Source organism: Pinus tabuliformis, chromosome 5_2 (assembly GCF_031772625.1).
Source record: "Pinus tabuliformis cultivar Carrire ecotype Pingquan chromosome 5_2, CPIR1, whole genome shotgun sequence".
Taxonomy (NCBI): Eukaryota; Viridiplantae; Streptophyta; class Pinopsida; order Pinales; family Pinaceae; genus Pinus; species Pinus tabuliformis.
The window spans coordinates 562,926,765-562,942,040 of NC_142306.1; the positions used below are offsets into that span (position 1 = coordinate 562,926,765).

Here is a 15,276-nt window from a genome sequence, read left to right on the forward strand (position 1 = left end):
GGGAGCATAGTATGGAGTATTTGGATCACAAGGATTTTGAACATGTTGATAGAATGTAATCAAGTTTAAGGATGGGTATGCATTCTCTATCGAAGATTGGTAACTCTACATGTAATGGCATTGATTTCCCAATTTCCTTTTCAAACATCATATGTGAAAGACACGATCGACTCAATTTTTTGAATTTGGTAAGCTGGCATATATAGAATTTTAGTGGTATAACTAGTTCCATAGAACAAAATAGCTGCAATTGTCAATTAACAATCTTATGTTCGACCACCATTTTTGCATTGCTTGTAAAAGATCTTGTATAAGATGGAATCTTAATTCATTTCCTATATCATATTTTTATCTACCAATATATGATTCTTTAGGAATTCTTTTGGTGTAGAACAACAATTATGACTACTTCATTATATGAATTGGTTGGGTTAATTTGGAAGTATTCTTTGATCCTGCTTACCCAATTTTTGGCTATTAATTAATTATTTAAATTGAGTTTTGAATGTTCTATTTTAATATTAATCTTATGATTAATGTTATTTCTACTACTTGTGCCATCTTACTAATTCGAACTACCACTTCCCATTCTATTAAATGATTGCTTTAATGGAAGATTCAGTTGACCAAATCTTTTAAGATTTCTTAATACCGATGCATAAGAGAACCAATATCCTAGTTTGATTTATTGCCTCTTTAGCACTCACTACTTCAATTGTTTGTAAGTAGATTCCATGGTACTTAAATCTATAGTTGGTATGACACCCACTGCCTACTCAACTTTCATTTATTTCACATACAATATTCTCCACTTGTAACTTATCCCCCTTTTGAACTTAATTGAAATTCCTTTACAAGTATATTTACTTAACTAAAATAAACCTTTAACTAAAATGTTAACCTTTATCTACGGTAAGTGCAGATTACAATTCACCCAAAGAGGCATTAGCTCATCATTTCACCAAGATTTTATGATTTTAATAGTAGCAAAGAAAAAATCATTTGTGTGCTTACTAAAGCTCTGATTCTACACTTGAAATAATTTGGTGGATGAGCTATGGAAACCATGGTGTGATGGAGGGAGTGGCAACTACATAGACTAATGAATGTGCTACAAAGTGTAATGGCTACAATATGGATAGCGAGGATCAACAAAAAAAGGGCAGTTGCATTATGCACAAAATTAAAATTATGGCTTTTAGCATTATTATAGGTGCAACAATTATATGATTGTACGAAACAAACATTATTTACTATTATAGTTTTCTCAAGTAGCAATAGAAACTATATGCATTATAATGAGTGGAAAGGCCAATGATGTTTTGATCGATTCGAAGTCGAATCGGTCCAAGTTCTAAAACTATAGTTTATAGTGATTACATCATCATGGCTTCCTATGGGTGGTATAAATGTATGGTTAGAGATTCTATTAGTGTGAGAGATGTATCAAATAACAAGTTCCTCTCAACCTAGGTGTCCATTGTATGTGCATTCTACTACGGTGTCAAAAGGAGAACCAAATTGGGAGACCATGAAAGACAAATTTATTTAACAACAAATGTGCTACAAAGTGTAATGGCTACAATATGGATAGTGAGGATCAACAATAAAATGGCAGTTGCATTATGCACAAAATTAAAAATGTGGTTTTTAGCATTATTATAGGTGCAACAATTATATGATTGTACGAAACCCACATTATTTACTATTATAGTTTTCTAAAGTAGCAATCGAAACTATATGCATTATAACCAGTGGAAAGGCCAATGATGTTTTCAAAGTTACTATTATTAATATTTTATGAACTCAATTGTTTTGATCGATTCGAAGTCAAATCGGTCCAAGTTCTAAAACTATGGTTCATAGTGATTACATCATCACGAGTTCTTATGGGTGGTATAAATGTATGGTGAGAGACTCTATAGGTGTGAGAGATGTATCAAATAATAAGTTTCCTCTCAATCTTGGTGTCCATTGTATGTGCATTCTATTACGGTGTCAAAAGGAGAACCAAATTGGGAGACCATGAAAGACAAGTTTATTTAACAAATGCCACATCGTCAAGGCAACTTGATACTATCATTTTTAATTATGTATAAGGTTGAAATTTTAATGTTTGGAATAATATATAATAGATATACATAACAAATCTAGACAAGGAAATAAAGGTGATCTTAATGGCAACAACCATACCAATGGAAACAAGGAGCAATGTAGATTAAAGGGATGTTGAAGCAAGGAATCACGAAGGATTCAAAGTTTGAATCCCACCATCTTCGAAATCTTCTAAGTTTCTGCAGAAGAATGAAATAAACGAAGCCATGAGAAGGCAGTCAACAAAATTGCAAACGACACATGGAGATGCAAAGTCTAAAGAGAAGCACAATTGCAAACAACACATTGAGACACTAGGTCTAAAGAGAATAATAATTGCAAGCCAATGATTATAGAGACCTATAAGATAAAGAATATGGCATACACCTAATGCCAGGAGATGTCTAGCAAAGGTTTTTACGTTCTTTTCCAAAAGAATGTAAGGTACTAACAAATTTCATAATCAAACAAAGGTTCTTGTGTGAAAATTTGGCAATGACCATACACTTGCACGGTCTAAAATGTTAAGGCTGAGACAACTTATACAAGGAGAAATGAGATTCTTTGACAAACATTGTCATATCTGCAACCACTATGAAACTTGCAAATTTGAAACAAGAAGGGAAAGGCACTTGCACAAGCATGTGGCATTCAAACATTACACATCAAGGCCCATGGAAGCATTTATAACCTTTGACAACCAGAGAAATGCCTTCTAATGCATGAACTCTTGCACTTTTAATGAAGTTGTGATGGGTAGAACGACATATCATGTCAAAAGCGCAAAGAATGTTCAATAGATATTGTGGACAAAGGTGTTCCAACTGCACACATGATTTTAAGGAAAATTGCAAAAATGAGGGCAAATACCCATTTAAAAAAAAATAGAAGTCAAACTAATCAAGGAAATCGAGTTGTTGTCTAGCGCACATTTATGATGCAAAACTTCAAAGAATATCAACTACATCACATAATCAAACTATGATGCATAGGAGAGATTATGCCATCGAGATTTTTATAGGTGTATTGCAATGAAAGCAAACATTGAATTTATTTACTTCTCTCGTCGAGTTTTTCCTTGATAAAGAGAGACTAGATCAATGGTAGAAGGTTTTTGTTATGTCATTGAAACTAAGTGTCAGGCGAAGCATTGGTAACTCCACGAATTGATGCATTCTATTAGGAAAATCATTAATATATACAAGGAGAGGGAGACTATTGGAATTCATATTCCAATGTCTCTTCATCTTCTCATTTTCGTATTTACAATATTTTCCTAATCCCTAAAGATTAGGTGTCAACATAAAGATTAGGTGTCTACATCCCCCCCACTCTTAATCTGAAGAGGGATGTTGGTGAGTCCAAGCATCATTCTGAATCTTCCAAACTTTTCTTTTACAAGCACTTTGGTGAAGATGTCTGCAATCTTCTCATTTGTGAAACAATGGCATAGGCGAATAGTCTTGGCCTCAACATGATATCGAATCAAATGATACTTTGTATTGATATGCTTGGTTCAAAAGAGGAGTAGAATGCACTTGTTTCTCCTGCAAATATTCAAGAATTTTCCTAAGCCACACAATCCCCTTCATTGCTTCTGCAATTGCCACATATTCTGCCTCTGTTGTGGAATTTGTTGGAATTGATTGTTTGCATGACCTCCTAGAGACAACTCCTAATCAAGACTCATAACATAACCTGAAGTAGATACTCCATTTTCTTTATCTCCATCAAAGTCTAAATCAGAGTATCCAATCAAGTTGAAGTCATCCACCTATATATACTTGATTCCAATGTCTTGAGTTCCCTTCAAGTACCTTGAAACTCTTTTTGCAGCAGACACACAAGGTTTTTGCATTAACCTAAAAAGGATTCCAATAGCAAATGAAATGTTTGGTTTGGTAGTAGTGAGGTAGTTAAGACTTCCTACGAGCCGTTTGTACTTTGTTGCATCCTCAAATTCATTTTCTTCTTTGGATATGAGCTTTAAATTTTGTTCCATTGAAGTGGTCAAAGGAATGCATTCAGCCATGCCAAATTTGTTCAACAAATCAGTGCATCATACTCTTACTGCATTGCTTTTTTCCATTCATCATGAGAAGCAACCTCTAAGGAAGTTGGTTCGAAATTTGTAGACAAATTTAATTCACAATCATAATAAACATCCATATCAATAGTTGAATCGGAATCATCTACATCACCTCAATTCTATCTAGTAGAGCTACTTGTTCTTGTCTTTCCAACCTCATCAGGATGAACACTTTTAATTGTCTTGGAGAGCCATTTTGCAGGACCTTTCTGAGATAGCCCGGGTTGTTTTGTTGACTAAGATGGGGATAAATCAAGATTTAGCCTTCCAATTCTCTTAATCACATCACTCAAAGTGTCTTCTTGATCGGTGGTTGGAGCTTCATGAGGGAGAGAGAGTGCTTGAAAAGGAGATTCCACAAATTGATCCAAGATAAAGATCCCCCTTCAAGATGTCGAATCTCATTATGAAATTCCTGAAAATATTTTGTATGCTCGAATCTGTTCAAGCAATCAAGTAGTCGCTCAACAACATTGTCAGCCTTGGAAGATTCAAGAAAAATTACATCATAGAGATGATATGCTTTGGAAATATTTGAGTACCCCAACAAGATACACATTCGACTTCTTGCACCAAGTTTGTTTCTTTGTTCCTTAGGTATCAAGGCATAACAGGTGGAACCAAAAACCCTGAGATGCCTCACCAAAGGAATGTGTTCATACCACATTTCATAGGGAGTCTTGTTTTTTAGAGCATGAGGTGGACATATGTTTTTAATATGCACTGCACATAACACTGCATCAGCCCAAAACATCAGCTTTACAATTTTGAAAAACATCATTTAATGTACCATATTTAAGATTGTCCTGTTCATTCTTTCAAGTTTCAACTACACCGTTTTGTTGAGGATGATAAGGCACAGTTGTTTGATGTTGAATCTCATGCTAGTGAAGATAGTTTTCAAATTCATTTGAAGTATATTCTTTTCCAATATCGGTACGAATAGAGCCAATATGAGATTGTGTATTGTTTTCAATCCATGCATGAAAGTTTTTTAAAGCTTCAAAAGCTTTAGATTTGTTCTTCAACAAATATACCCAACACATTTTGGTGTAGTCATCAACAAAAGGCATCATATATTTATTTCCATTCGCAGAAGGAACAGGCATAGGGCCACACAATTCATAATGAATCAACTCAAGCTTTCTACGTGCTCTATAATGAGAATCATGAAATGACAGTTTGTTGTGTTTTCCTAAGCAACAATCATCACATTGCTTAAGTTTCCTAAGAATTGTGGGCAAACCAGTAACACCATTTCTCTTCAATAAACAAAGACAGTCATAGTTCAGATGTCCAAATCCAGAATGCCATAAGAGACTAGATAGTAGTGTACCTTCATCATACTAAGAATTGTATGCAAATCTCTTTGCACAAGCAGAGGTTCCTTACAGCTTCAAGAGTCTTTCTTCTTCTATCCCAGTCATGACAAGTGAGTTGTTTGATGCTTTTCTCACCTCAACTTTGTGATCAACCATGTGAATGGAGTGCCCTTGCTAACGGATGCGAACCAAGGACGGCAAGTTTCTCCACAACTCTGGGAGGTAAAACATAATGTAGGAGAAAGTCAGGGAAACCATGCACTTTGAGCTTGATGGTGCCATGTTTGGATGGCTTGAGTTTTGATTTGTCTACAACGTAAACTGCTCCATCTACATTGTCATTGAATTCTTCAAAGATCTCTTCGAAAGGTCATGTGGCAAGTTGCTACTAAATCAAGCTACTAAGTAGCTTTCCACGAAGCAAGTGAAGCATTAAACAAGTCTTCAATCACTCCAATATTGCAACGTGCCACAATATAGTGAGCGGATTCAGGTGCTTTACCTTTCCCTAGATTCAGGGATTTGCCTCTCTTCATTCCTTTCTTGTCTAATTTTGTCCCAAGAGAGCTTGCAATTGGAAGCATCATGTCCATTTCTGTTGCAACATATACAATGAAGATCAGGTCTTCCTCCTTGGTAATGTGTGCTCCCCCTGCCTCTGTTATTCTTCTTTCCATGTCCTCTCCTGCCACCCCATCCCTTAGAAAAAACATATGCCTGATTCTTCTCTATCTGCGCAAGGCGCACAACTTCTTCAAAACACCAAGCAACTGTCTTCCTCTTACCAAAAGCTTTCTCTTTTTGCAAACTTCTCCATAATAGAGTCAAAGGTAATCTCCTTAAATTTGCCACTAACTTGTAGGGATTCAAGGTAATGAGAATATGTAGGATATAGTGCCTTGACAAAAGTTGTGAGAGGAACATCCATTTTAACACCGGTGGCTTCTACATCATGCATAATAGCTTGATTTCAGAGGCTAGGGAAAGGGGATCATCATCTTTCAATTCTAGATTGACGAGTTTAATCATTAATTGGACTAGTTAAAGCTCAAAGTGTGAGTCATGTAAGTCTTTCAGCTTCTTTAAACTTTAGAGCACTAAAAGCATTTGTAAATGGTGCAATATGATGGCTCTTTCTCTGAAGTGGATTTTTTTGGAGAATTGCCACCTTCTCCTTCACAAACACCTTTCCATAGTTCATTGAAAATGAGGGTATGCTTTATCTTTCTGGACCATTCATGGTAGTTCTCTTTGCCGATGAGAACTACTCCAACTATGGAGATGAGTGAATGCATTTTCAAAAGGAACTATCCGCTGACAATTTTTGTGAATGGTAATGATTCCAACATCAAGTTTTGGCTATATAAAACAAAGCTTCAATTATTGACCAAAAACAAGGCCCTACTCTCTCTATCTTTTTTTGTTATTGTAATATTTGAACAACATTCTTGATACTCTTCTATTATAATAACAATCCAATATAACAAATTGATTCAATATGTGCAGATGTTAATCCTTATATACCAAACTAATTAGCATATAACCAACGCATATGAATATAATTCATAGCAAATATCAACCAACGCATATGAATTTCACCGCACATATAAGATTAAATGGTCAAACCACATAAATCATCGTTCAATGCATGCAAGTGCAACCATATAATTCATATCAAATATGAGCACATGAACCAATGTATGTACCTTTTGCAGATATAACCATATAGTTCACCAAATTTAATGTATGTGAATATAGTTCACAAATCGCACATGAATCAATGCCAACGCACATATGAATCAATGTAGAGCACAAATAGCATATCAACGGGCACATATAGAGAGCCAACAAATATAGAGAGAGCACGAAACAAGAGATTATTCAACGCACATACTAGAGACTCAAGGCAATCAAACTATGATACCATGTGCACGAAGAGTTCTCCATCCAGCACTCACGGTGTTCAACCAGGTGACCAACCATTCCAAGTCAGTTATTACAAGTTGGCTTTCGCAACCAATGTACACACTGTAATACCTTCTTCACAAAGATTCAACGAATTGTTTAAACAACCTACTTCATTCAACGCATAGATTACGCTTCATTCAACGTGCACTATCTCAGTATTCATGTGCTCCTAATTCAATGCAAAGATTTAATAGTGAACAACAGCGCCAATACAAAGGCATTCAATATAGCACTTAACATTTAGCACGCTCCATCATTCAATACAACACCTCTTTTATTCAAACTCAATGCAAATCATTCACAGTTCAACACATAGTATAACCCAACGCACATACTTACAGAGACACTGATATTAAAGGCGCAGAGAACTGACCTTCAATAAACGCACAAAGAAATAATGCTCCAAGTTTCGTAGAGGGATAGAGTACAAAGCAAGGACAACTCTGAGTGGGAGCAAAAAAATAGAAAGAGTTACAGGGCTAAAATAAAACCTGTGTACTTGTGCTCTGATACCATGTCAGGCTAGGCATTGCTAACTCCACAAATTGATGCATTCTATTAGAAAAATCATTAATATATACAAGGAGAGGGAGACTATTGGAATTCATATTCCAATGTCAATTCATATTCCAATGTCTCTTCGTCTTCTCATTTTCATATTTACAATATATTCCTAATCGCTAAAGATTAGGTGTCAACACTAAGATGTATGGCTTAGGCATTAGAAAAGCATATAGAAGTTACAATTGATAGTTATTGAAATGTTTCAACAATAGGCAATTGAAAATTTGATCTCTGAAAGAAGATGGAAAATCTACCCCCTTCAGTCCATTGAAATTGAGGATAAATAAAATGTTTGTCTTAATGTAAATACGAATCGAAAAAAAATATCCCTAAAGATGAAGAGAGTTGTATCGATGATGACAAGGTGGTCATTGCTAGAAACGTGGCCTAAAAGACCTGATCTTTGGACATGGAAGCTTTAGGATGAGATGCCCTTGATGAATGTTTTCCTAGGTGAGTTCATGATCTCAATGCTATATTTTTTGTCTTCAAGATTTTTATAGGTGTATAGCAATGAAAGCAAACATTGAAGTTATTTACTTCTCTCGTCGAGTTTTTCCCTGATAAAGAGAGACTAGATCAATGGTAGTAGGTTTTTGTTATGTCATTGAAACGATGCATTGATAGGTCATTAGAAAGCATGTAGAAGTTACAATTGATAGTTATTGAAATGTTTCAACAATAAGCAATGGAAAATTTGATCTCTAAAAGAAGACAAAAAATTTACCCCTTTAAGTCCATAAAAAGTGAGGATAAATATAATGTTTGTCTTAATGTAACTAAGAATGGAAAAAAATATACCCAAAGATGAAGGGGGTTGTATCTATCATGACAGAGTGGTCTTTGCTAAAAGGGTAGCTTAAAAGGCCTAATCTTTACACACAGGAGCTTTAGGCTGAGATGCTCTTGATAAATGTTTTCCTAGATGAGTTCATGATCTCAATGCTAAATTTATTTTCTTTAAATGAAAGTGATGATACTTGGATGGAGTCATCAACACCACTTTCAAGACATAGGACCTTCTAGACAATGTTATCATGCCCATGGTTTTGTACAACTCTAAGGTCTACAAACTAAATTTGTTATAGGAGGATCAATTCAACATGGAAAGGGTTCAAGTTCTCATGCTTTCACCGCATCATCAAATGCAATACAATTGTTCTCTAGAACATTGTTTAGGAAAAATTCATAGTCCATGCCTTCTAAGTCACAACTACTTGTGGACTAGTTTCACTACTTCACTAGGTTCATAGCTTCAATACTTCAATTGTCAATAGAAATAAATACCCTTACCTTACAAATTATTTCTCAGAGGTCATTGTCTCAACCAGTTCTTCCTAGCAAGGGCATTGCTAGTTTGTAGAGGGTACTTTCCTACTACAGCTTGTGCCATCTCAATGAATAAACTCTCATTATTAACACATCACTCTTTACATGCTCATGGTTAACTCCTAGTGAGAAATCAATAGTCAAACAAGATCAGACAATAGTAAATACATCTAAGTCACTTGGGCAGATCGACCTCACAAGCTCAAATGCAAGATGGACTTTTATGTAGAGCACTTCATGGAGTTGAGGGACGACCTTATTATTAGACTAGCTTACACACTTCATCATTGGATACAGGCATTCAAGGTCCCTCCAGGCCAATTTCGAGTTGGTTCACATCAACGTCGATTAAAGCTAATCACCATATCCCACGAGGGGGAAAGGTTTGCCTACTCTACCATCTATAGGAGAATGAGATAGAGGAGTACTTCATTTTTCGATTTTCCATTTATTACAAGACCCAAGGTCAATACCATTACCTTTACAAGGAGTCTCACAACTCCATTCTTCAAATACCAAACTTGCAATGCCTAGCCATATACACAAGGGATCTTTTCGAACATACATCTCTTCTTTACTCACCACCTGTAAGATACCCTCCTAGGGATATCTCGATTTTCCCACTTAATTTCTAAATTTTTTTAGGTAGGTCTCTGTGACATTTTGTCAAATGGTTTGTTTGTTATTGGTTGTAGGTGATTTCTTTGTATTTTGTTTTAAGCATGAAGCATGTAACTAGATAAATACGATGGAAAACAACTTTAAATAATGAAATATATCTTTATTATGCTTAGGGACTGTACATACCGCTGATTTAAGCTTTCCACTAGGGTGTTAAAGAGATATAACAATAGAGAGTAACAAACTATCCTTGGCACGCAAGTTGTGAATGACAAGTACAACATGCTATGAGAATCGTAGATTTTTCCCTTGCACACACATTGTAGAAGACATCTATAATATACTGATATAATCTCCGAAATATTGCAGACCTCCAAAAGTGATTGGAGACCCAAGAGATAAGGTTCCTACACAGCCCACTAACTTAGTCTCACCATACAAGAAACTCAACCCACTTAGAATAAGTTTGGTCTCAAAACAAAAGTGGTTGTAGTGGCATATTTGACCAACATGTTAAACAATGCTTGACCCTTTCATAACTGTCCATGGTCCACCCTTAATGCACTCAATCTATGTGGAAAGGAACACGATCCCCTTCAACAACAATAACCCATGAGAAGGGTCACCACCCAACAGTGAACTCGAACTTCTCTATCAGTTGCCATCCTCAAAACAAAATTGAACTCGACCAACAAAGGGTAGGGAATAACTCGTCCCAAGTACTCTAGCAAACTTGGCCAGCAAGAAGGGACTTCAACCCCAGGAAAGACACGATATCAACCTTGCAATATCATTCCAAATCTAGGGTGTACAAAGAGATTATAGAGTATCAAATAACAAAAGATAAAATCAACTAATAACACCTTGTATTCATCTCCTCTCAACCATTACCTTCTTCTACTTTGAAAACATTGAAGCCCAATGATGAAATTTGAGTGATCTTGTTCCTACACTAGTTAGGGTCTATAGTTTCAACACTGAAACCAATAACCAAAATGAGGGTTTCCAAAAACCCTAGACTCTGCCTCAAGAGTTCTCTCGCCTTAGCCTACGGGAACCTTATTAGGCTAATGGACCCCCTTCCTTGTGTCTCCTAAGAGGATGGGGACATTACACCACCTCTACCACTAATGGTTCCAATAATGATGACATCATCCACAAGTAATGTAAGAATTAATGTTTCACAATTTATATGCAATGCATAGATATTGAAGTCCAATACACACCATTTAAAAACAAGATTGAGAAAAAACAATCAATCTTCTCTTACCATGCCATAGGGACCCATTTCAAACCATAAAAAGATTTCTTTAGTCACCACAACACTGCCATCCTTCTCATAACTGAGAGGTCGCTCCATATAATCTTTTTAGTGAGATTGCCATGTAGGAAAGCACTTTTGACATCCCTCTGATGTGCCTCCCATCATAAGCAATAAGTAATAGAATCACACAAACAAAGATCATCATTGCAGCCTAAGCAAATGTCTTAGTGGTGTCCATGCCTTCTAGCTAAAAGCTCTTAGCTACTAAACAAGTCGTATGTCTTTCAACAACACCTTCATATGTGAACTGATCTTGTAGACCCGTTAACATTTCACTACATTTATTCCTTGTAGTGAAGGAAATATATCCTATATGTCATTCTTCAAATCAATGACAATCGTCACCCATAGTATTCTTTCATTAGGTCAAGCATGTGCATCCATATATGTGTCTAGATCATGATTCACTAGCACACACTCCACTAGAGTAGCACTACCACGTTGTTTCTAACTTGTATTTTTTCTTCTCATAAATGTCTCTTGCATCAACTCCAACAACAACAGCTTCAAGTGTCTTGGTCACCCATCTGGAGACAGAGTTGATTTGTTTAAAGAGTTCCTGCATCAAAATCATCATTTCTAGACTAATGAAGGGTCATAAAGCTTATAGTGATTCTACTATAGAAGGTTGACTATAGATCAGGTTGGACAAAGAAGACATCTAACCAGTTGACGATTCTATAGAGTAGCCAATTGATTCAGAATTCCTTATAATTCTACAGAATCACTGCTCAAAAAGCCAAATCAAGAATCCGACATAATGATATTTGAGTTCTTCTCGTCAAAGGCAACATTTGTTATGTAAACAGTCTCCTACGTGACAACGTCAAGCATTGCCAAGCTTTAAAGAAACCCATCAAGATACAAGCACGACTCTGCATTTAATTTCTTCCTTCTATCATCGAGAATATGAGCATGTGTTATGCATCCAAAAGTTTTAAAATGCTCAAAAGAGGGTTTCCTTCTACTTCACATCCTATAAGATTTAGTCAAAATGAGATTTAACAAACAACTTGAGAAATACATAGCCTCTACCCCAATAAATTTCAATAGACCTTTGGCGACTAGCCTAAAGCAAGCAACATGACATTTTGGACAAAGTCCAATTATTTCATTCAACAATGTAATTCTACTAAGGGGTTTAAAGTATAGATCTCTACCACGAGATACCATTCTATAACGAGTATCTTTCAAAATCATTGCTCACGTATTCTCCTCCATTCATAAATCCTCAACATTTCTTAGAGTATCTTTCAAAATCATTGCTCACATATTCTCCTCCATTGATAAATCCTCAACGTTTCATATAGGTCAATCGCATTTCTTTTCAACAAATTGCCTAAATTCCTTAAATTTAGGAAGGCATGACTCTTATTCTTCAATGAATATACCCAAATATACCTAGAAAAGTCATCAACAAAGGTCAACACATAGCTTGCACTAGTTCGTGGTGGTTTCTTGGAAGAAGTTAGCTAAGTCTTTGTTGTCCAAACTTTACCTATTTCAAAGGCATTTCCATGATGCTTGCCAAGCATATCCTTCACATACCTCATGAGGGGAAAACAAATTGTAGTTCAATAACCATGTTGCATTTCACCACTGGTTTCATGCTTTGTAAATTCCGATGTCTAATTCGTTCATGCCAAAGTCTACTACAATCATTAGTGTGAGCTATGAGTGTAGGCAGTCCCTTGGGAGAGTTGTAAAACCTATATAGTTAGTCCTTCAAATCAAGGAAACCTTTGACAACAACAAGAAAGTTGTTGTGCATGTCTTTGAAAACACGCCAATCTCACCAAAACTCTACCTTCTTGCCAGAAACACACCAATCTCACCAAAACTCTACCTTCTTGCCCGTCTAAGTAGCATGTATAAAAAACAAGAAAGTTGTTGTGCATGTCTTTGAAAACACGCCAATCTCACCAAAACTCTACCTTCTTGCCAGAAACACACCAATCTCACCAAAACTCTACCTTCTTGCCAGTCTAAGTAGCTTGTATAAAAAACAAGCCACTTCCTCTTAAACAGAGGTACACATGTTAAAACCTTAATGAGTACTTTGCGTCTTTTCATCCTTTAGCATTTTGGAGTGATCTTGATAATCCTTCTTTTCGATATTCATTGAAAGAATGCTCTAGTCCCATTGACCTATTTAGCGCTCATTAGTGAGCACTACAATTATCTCATCTTTATCTAAGAAATAATCCAACATGCATGTTTGGGTTTTTTCATTATATTCAAAGTTCCATCAAAGTATTAACCATGTTTAAGCATTTTATGAACCAAATCTCCCATATTTTATTGACATCTACATATTGGAGTTTGGGTTTTTTCATTATATTCAAAGTTCCATGAAAGTATTAACCATGTTTAAGCATTTTATGAACCAAATCTCCCATATTTTATTGACATCTACATATTGGAGTAGCCTATATCAAAAACAAGCCCCACTTTGTTCCTCTTAAAAAGAGGTACACGTGTTAAAATTGTACTTAGTACTTTGTATTTTTAATCTTTTAGCATTTAGGAGCGACATCGGCAATCCCTCTTTTCAACGTTCTTTAATGGTATCTTCTAGTCCCATTGACCTATTCTTTGGTTACTGGTGGACATTTAAATTATCACATCTTTATCTCAGCAACAATCCAACGAGAACGTTTCTTTTCGTTTCTTTTGTTATATTCAAAGTTCCACCAAAATATTAATTGTGTTTTAACACTTTTTTAACCAAATCTCCCATATTTTTCTCCGACCTCTAATGCTAAAATTCTTCTGGGCATAAGCTCATCAATCAAACAGCTTGAGGGCATAGGAAGCAAGCCTAAACATTAATCACGAGGGATGCCTTGCAATACACACATATTAACCTGTTGGAATCTGCAAGTACCAGCAACATTATAAAGCAAGCCAATCATTTTCATAAACCATTATAACTAATATATCATTGGTTTAATGCATCCATCATGTTCTTCCATTGCGAGAAGAGTGTTGTACTCTACAACGCAATATGGATAAATCACTCATAGCTCACACTAATGATTGGAGTAGACTAATGCAATAGACTAATGCAATAAACCAAAAAGAAAGAAAAGTTAAATCCATCATATAAAAATATGAAAAAATGACTATAATAATAAAAAAAATTAAAATAATGATAAGAAAAACTAGTGTAGACCCATCCTAACCCTATCTCTTAAGCACTAAAGAGCTTGTGCCTCAGTTTCCATTTTATCCCTTTTAGTGCGTAAGGGATGTTGGAGATGGATCTACACCGGCTCTAGCTCACAGGTACAGAATACTTAAATATATCAACATTTATTCTAACACTCAAAATATCATGATGCAACTATATTTTGAAGGAATTGTCTATAAAAGCAACCAAAAGCAGGTTTAGATAACAGTCAAAAACTGGAGGAAATATTTTTCCACAGGACAGACAAGTCACATAATAAAAGTAACATCTAGGGACTGAAAGTAAAATGTAAACTTACACAAAATCTGCAATCATCCATAGATGACAAGAAAACACCACAAATAAATTATGTTTGAAATGTTGTTATATATTAAATAAGGCTTAACATTATTTAGATGGCACAATATAGTACAGGGTTAAAAAATCGCTCCTGGCAAAATTTTGTGAGAGAGAAAGAATACAAACACACAGATATATATATATATATATATATATATATATTTCAACAGTGGGAAAACCCATCATAATTCAGTTGTCAAACCAGCAGTGAGGACAGCCATCTCTGGCTGCTATCTGCGAATGCAGGCTGAATCATCACCATTATTCAAGGAAGACCACACCACCTGGAATGACCCACTGATGGTCCATGCAGGGGCAGGCTTTCACTCCTGCCAAATGCCTCTAAGTCCTGGGCCGTTAACCTGTTTCCTTACGTCCGAAGAAGACAAGCTCTTAGCCAAGCAGAAGTAGTTTTAGGGCATACTATATATAT

At 35.7% G+C, this 15,276-nt stretch overlaps 1 protein-coding gene and 1 long non-coding RNA gene across 10 annotated transcripts in view; one reads left to right on the top strand and one right to left on the bottom strand.

Moving 5' to 3' along the window:
• LOC149160209 (E3 ubiquitin-protein ligase MBR1-like) overlaps positions 1 to 15,276 on the bottom strand; it is a 92,731-nt gene that overhangs the window by 47,581 nt on the left and 29,874 nt on the right. For 5 of the 9 annotated variants that reach the window (XR_016261791.1, XR_016261792.1, XR_016261789.1 and 2 more), the window contains exon 5: positions 2,194 to 2,294. The exons of the other annotated variants lie outside the window; for them this stretch is intronic. Coding sequence is in view for 1 of the 5 variants with exons in the window: in XM_089436670.1 (XP_089292796.1) it covers positions 2,194 to 2,294 (101 nt within the window). In the remaining 4 variants the exon portion in view is untranslated. The remainder of the gene's footprint in view (positions 1 to 2,193; positions 2,295 to 15,276) is intronic. 9 annotated transcript variants of the gene reach the window in all.
• On the top strand, positions 4,626 to 14,377 carry LOC149160210 (uncharacterized). The gene is made up of 2 exons (XR_016261794.1): positions 4,626 to 4,882; positions 13,342 to 14,377. It is a non-coding gene; the product is annotated as an uncharacterized LOC149160210 (long non-coding RNA).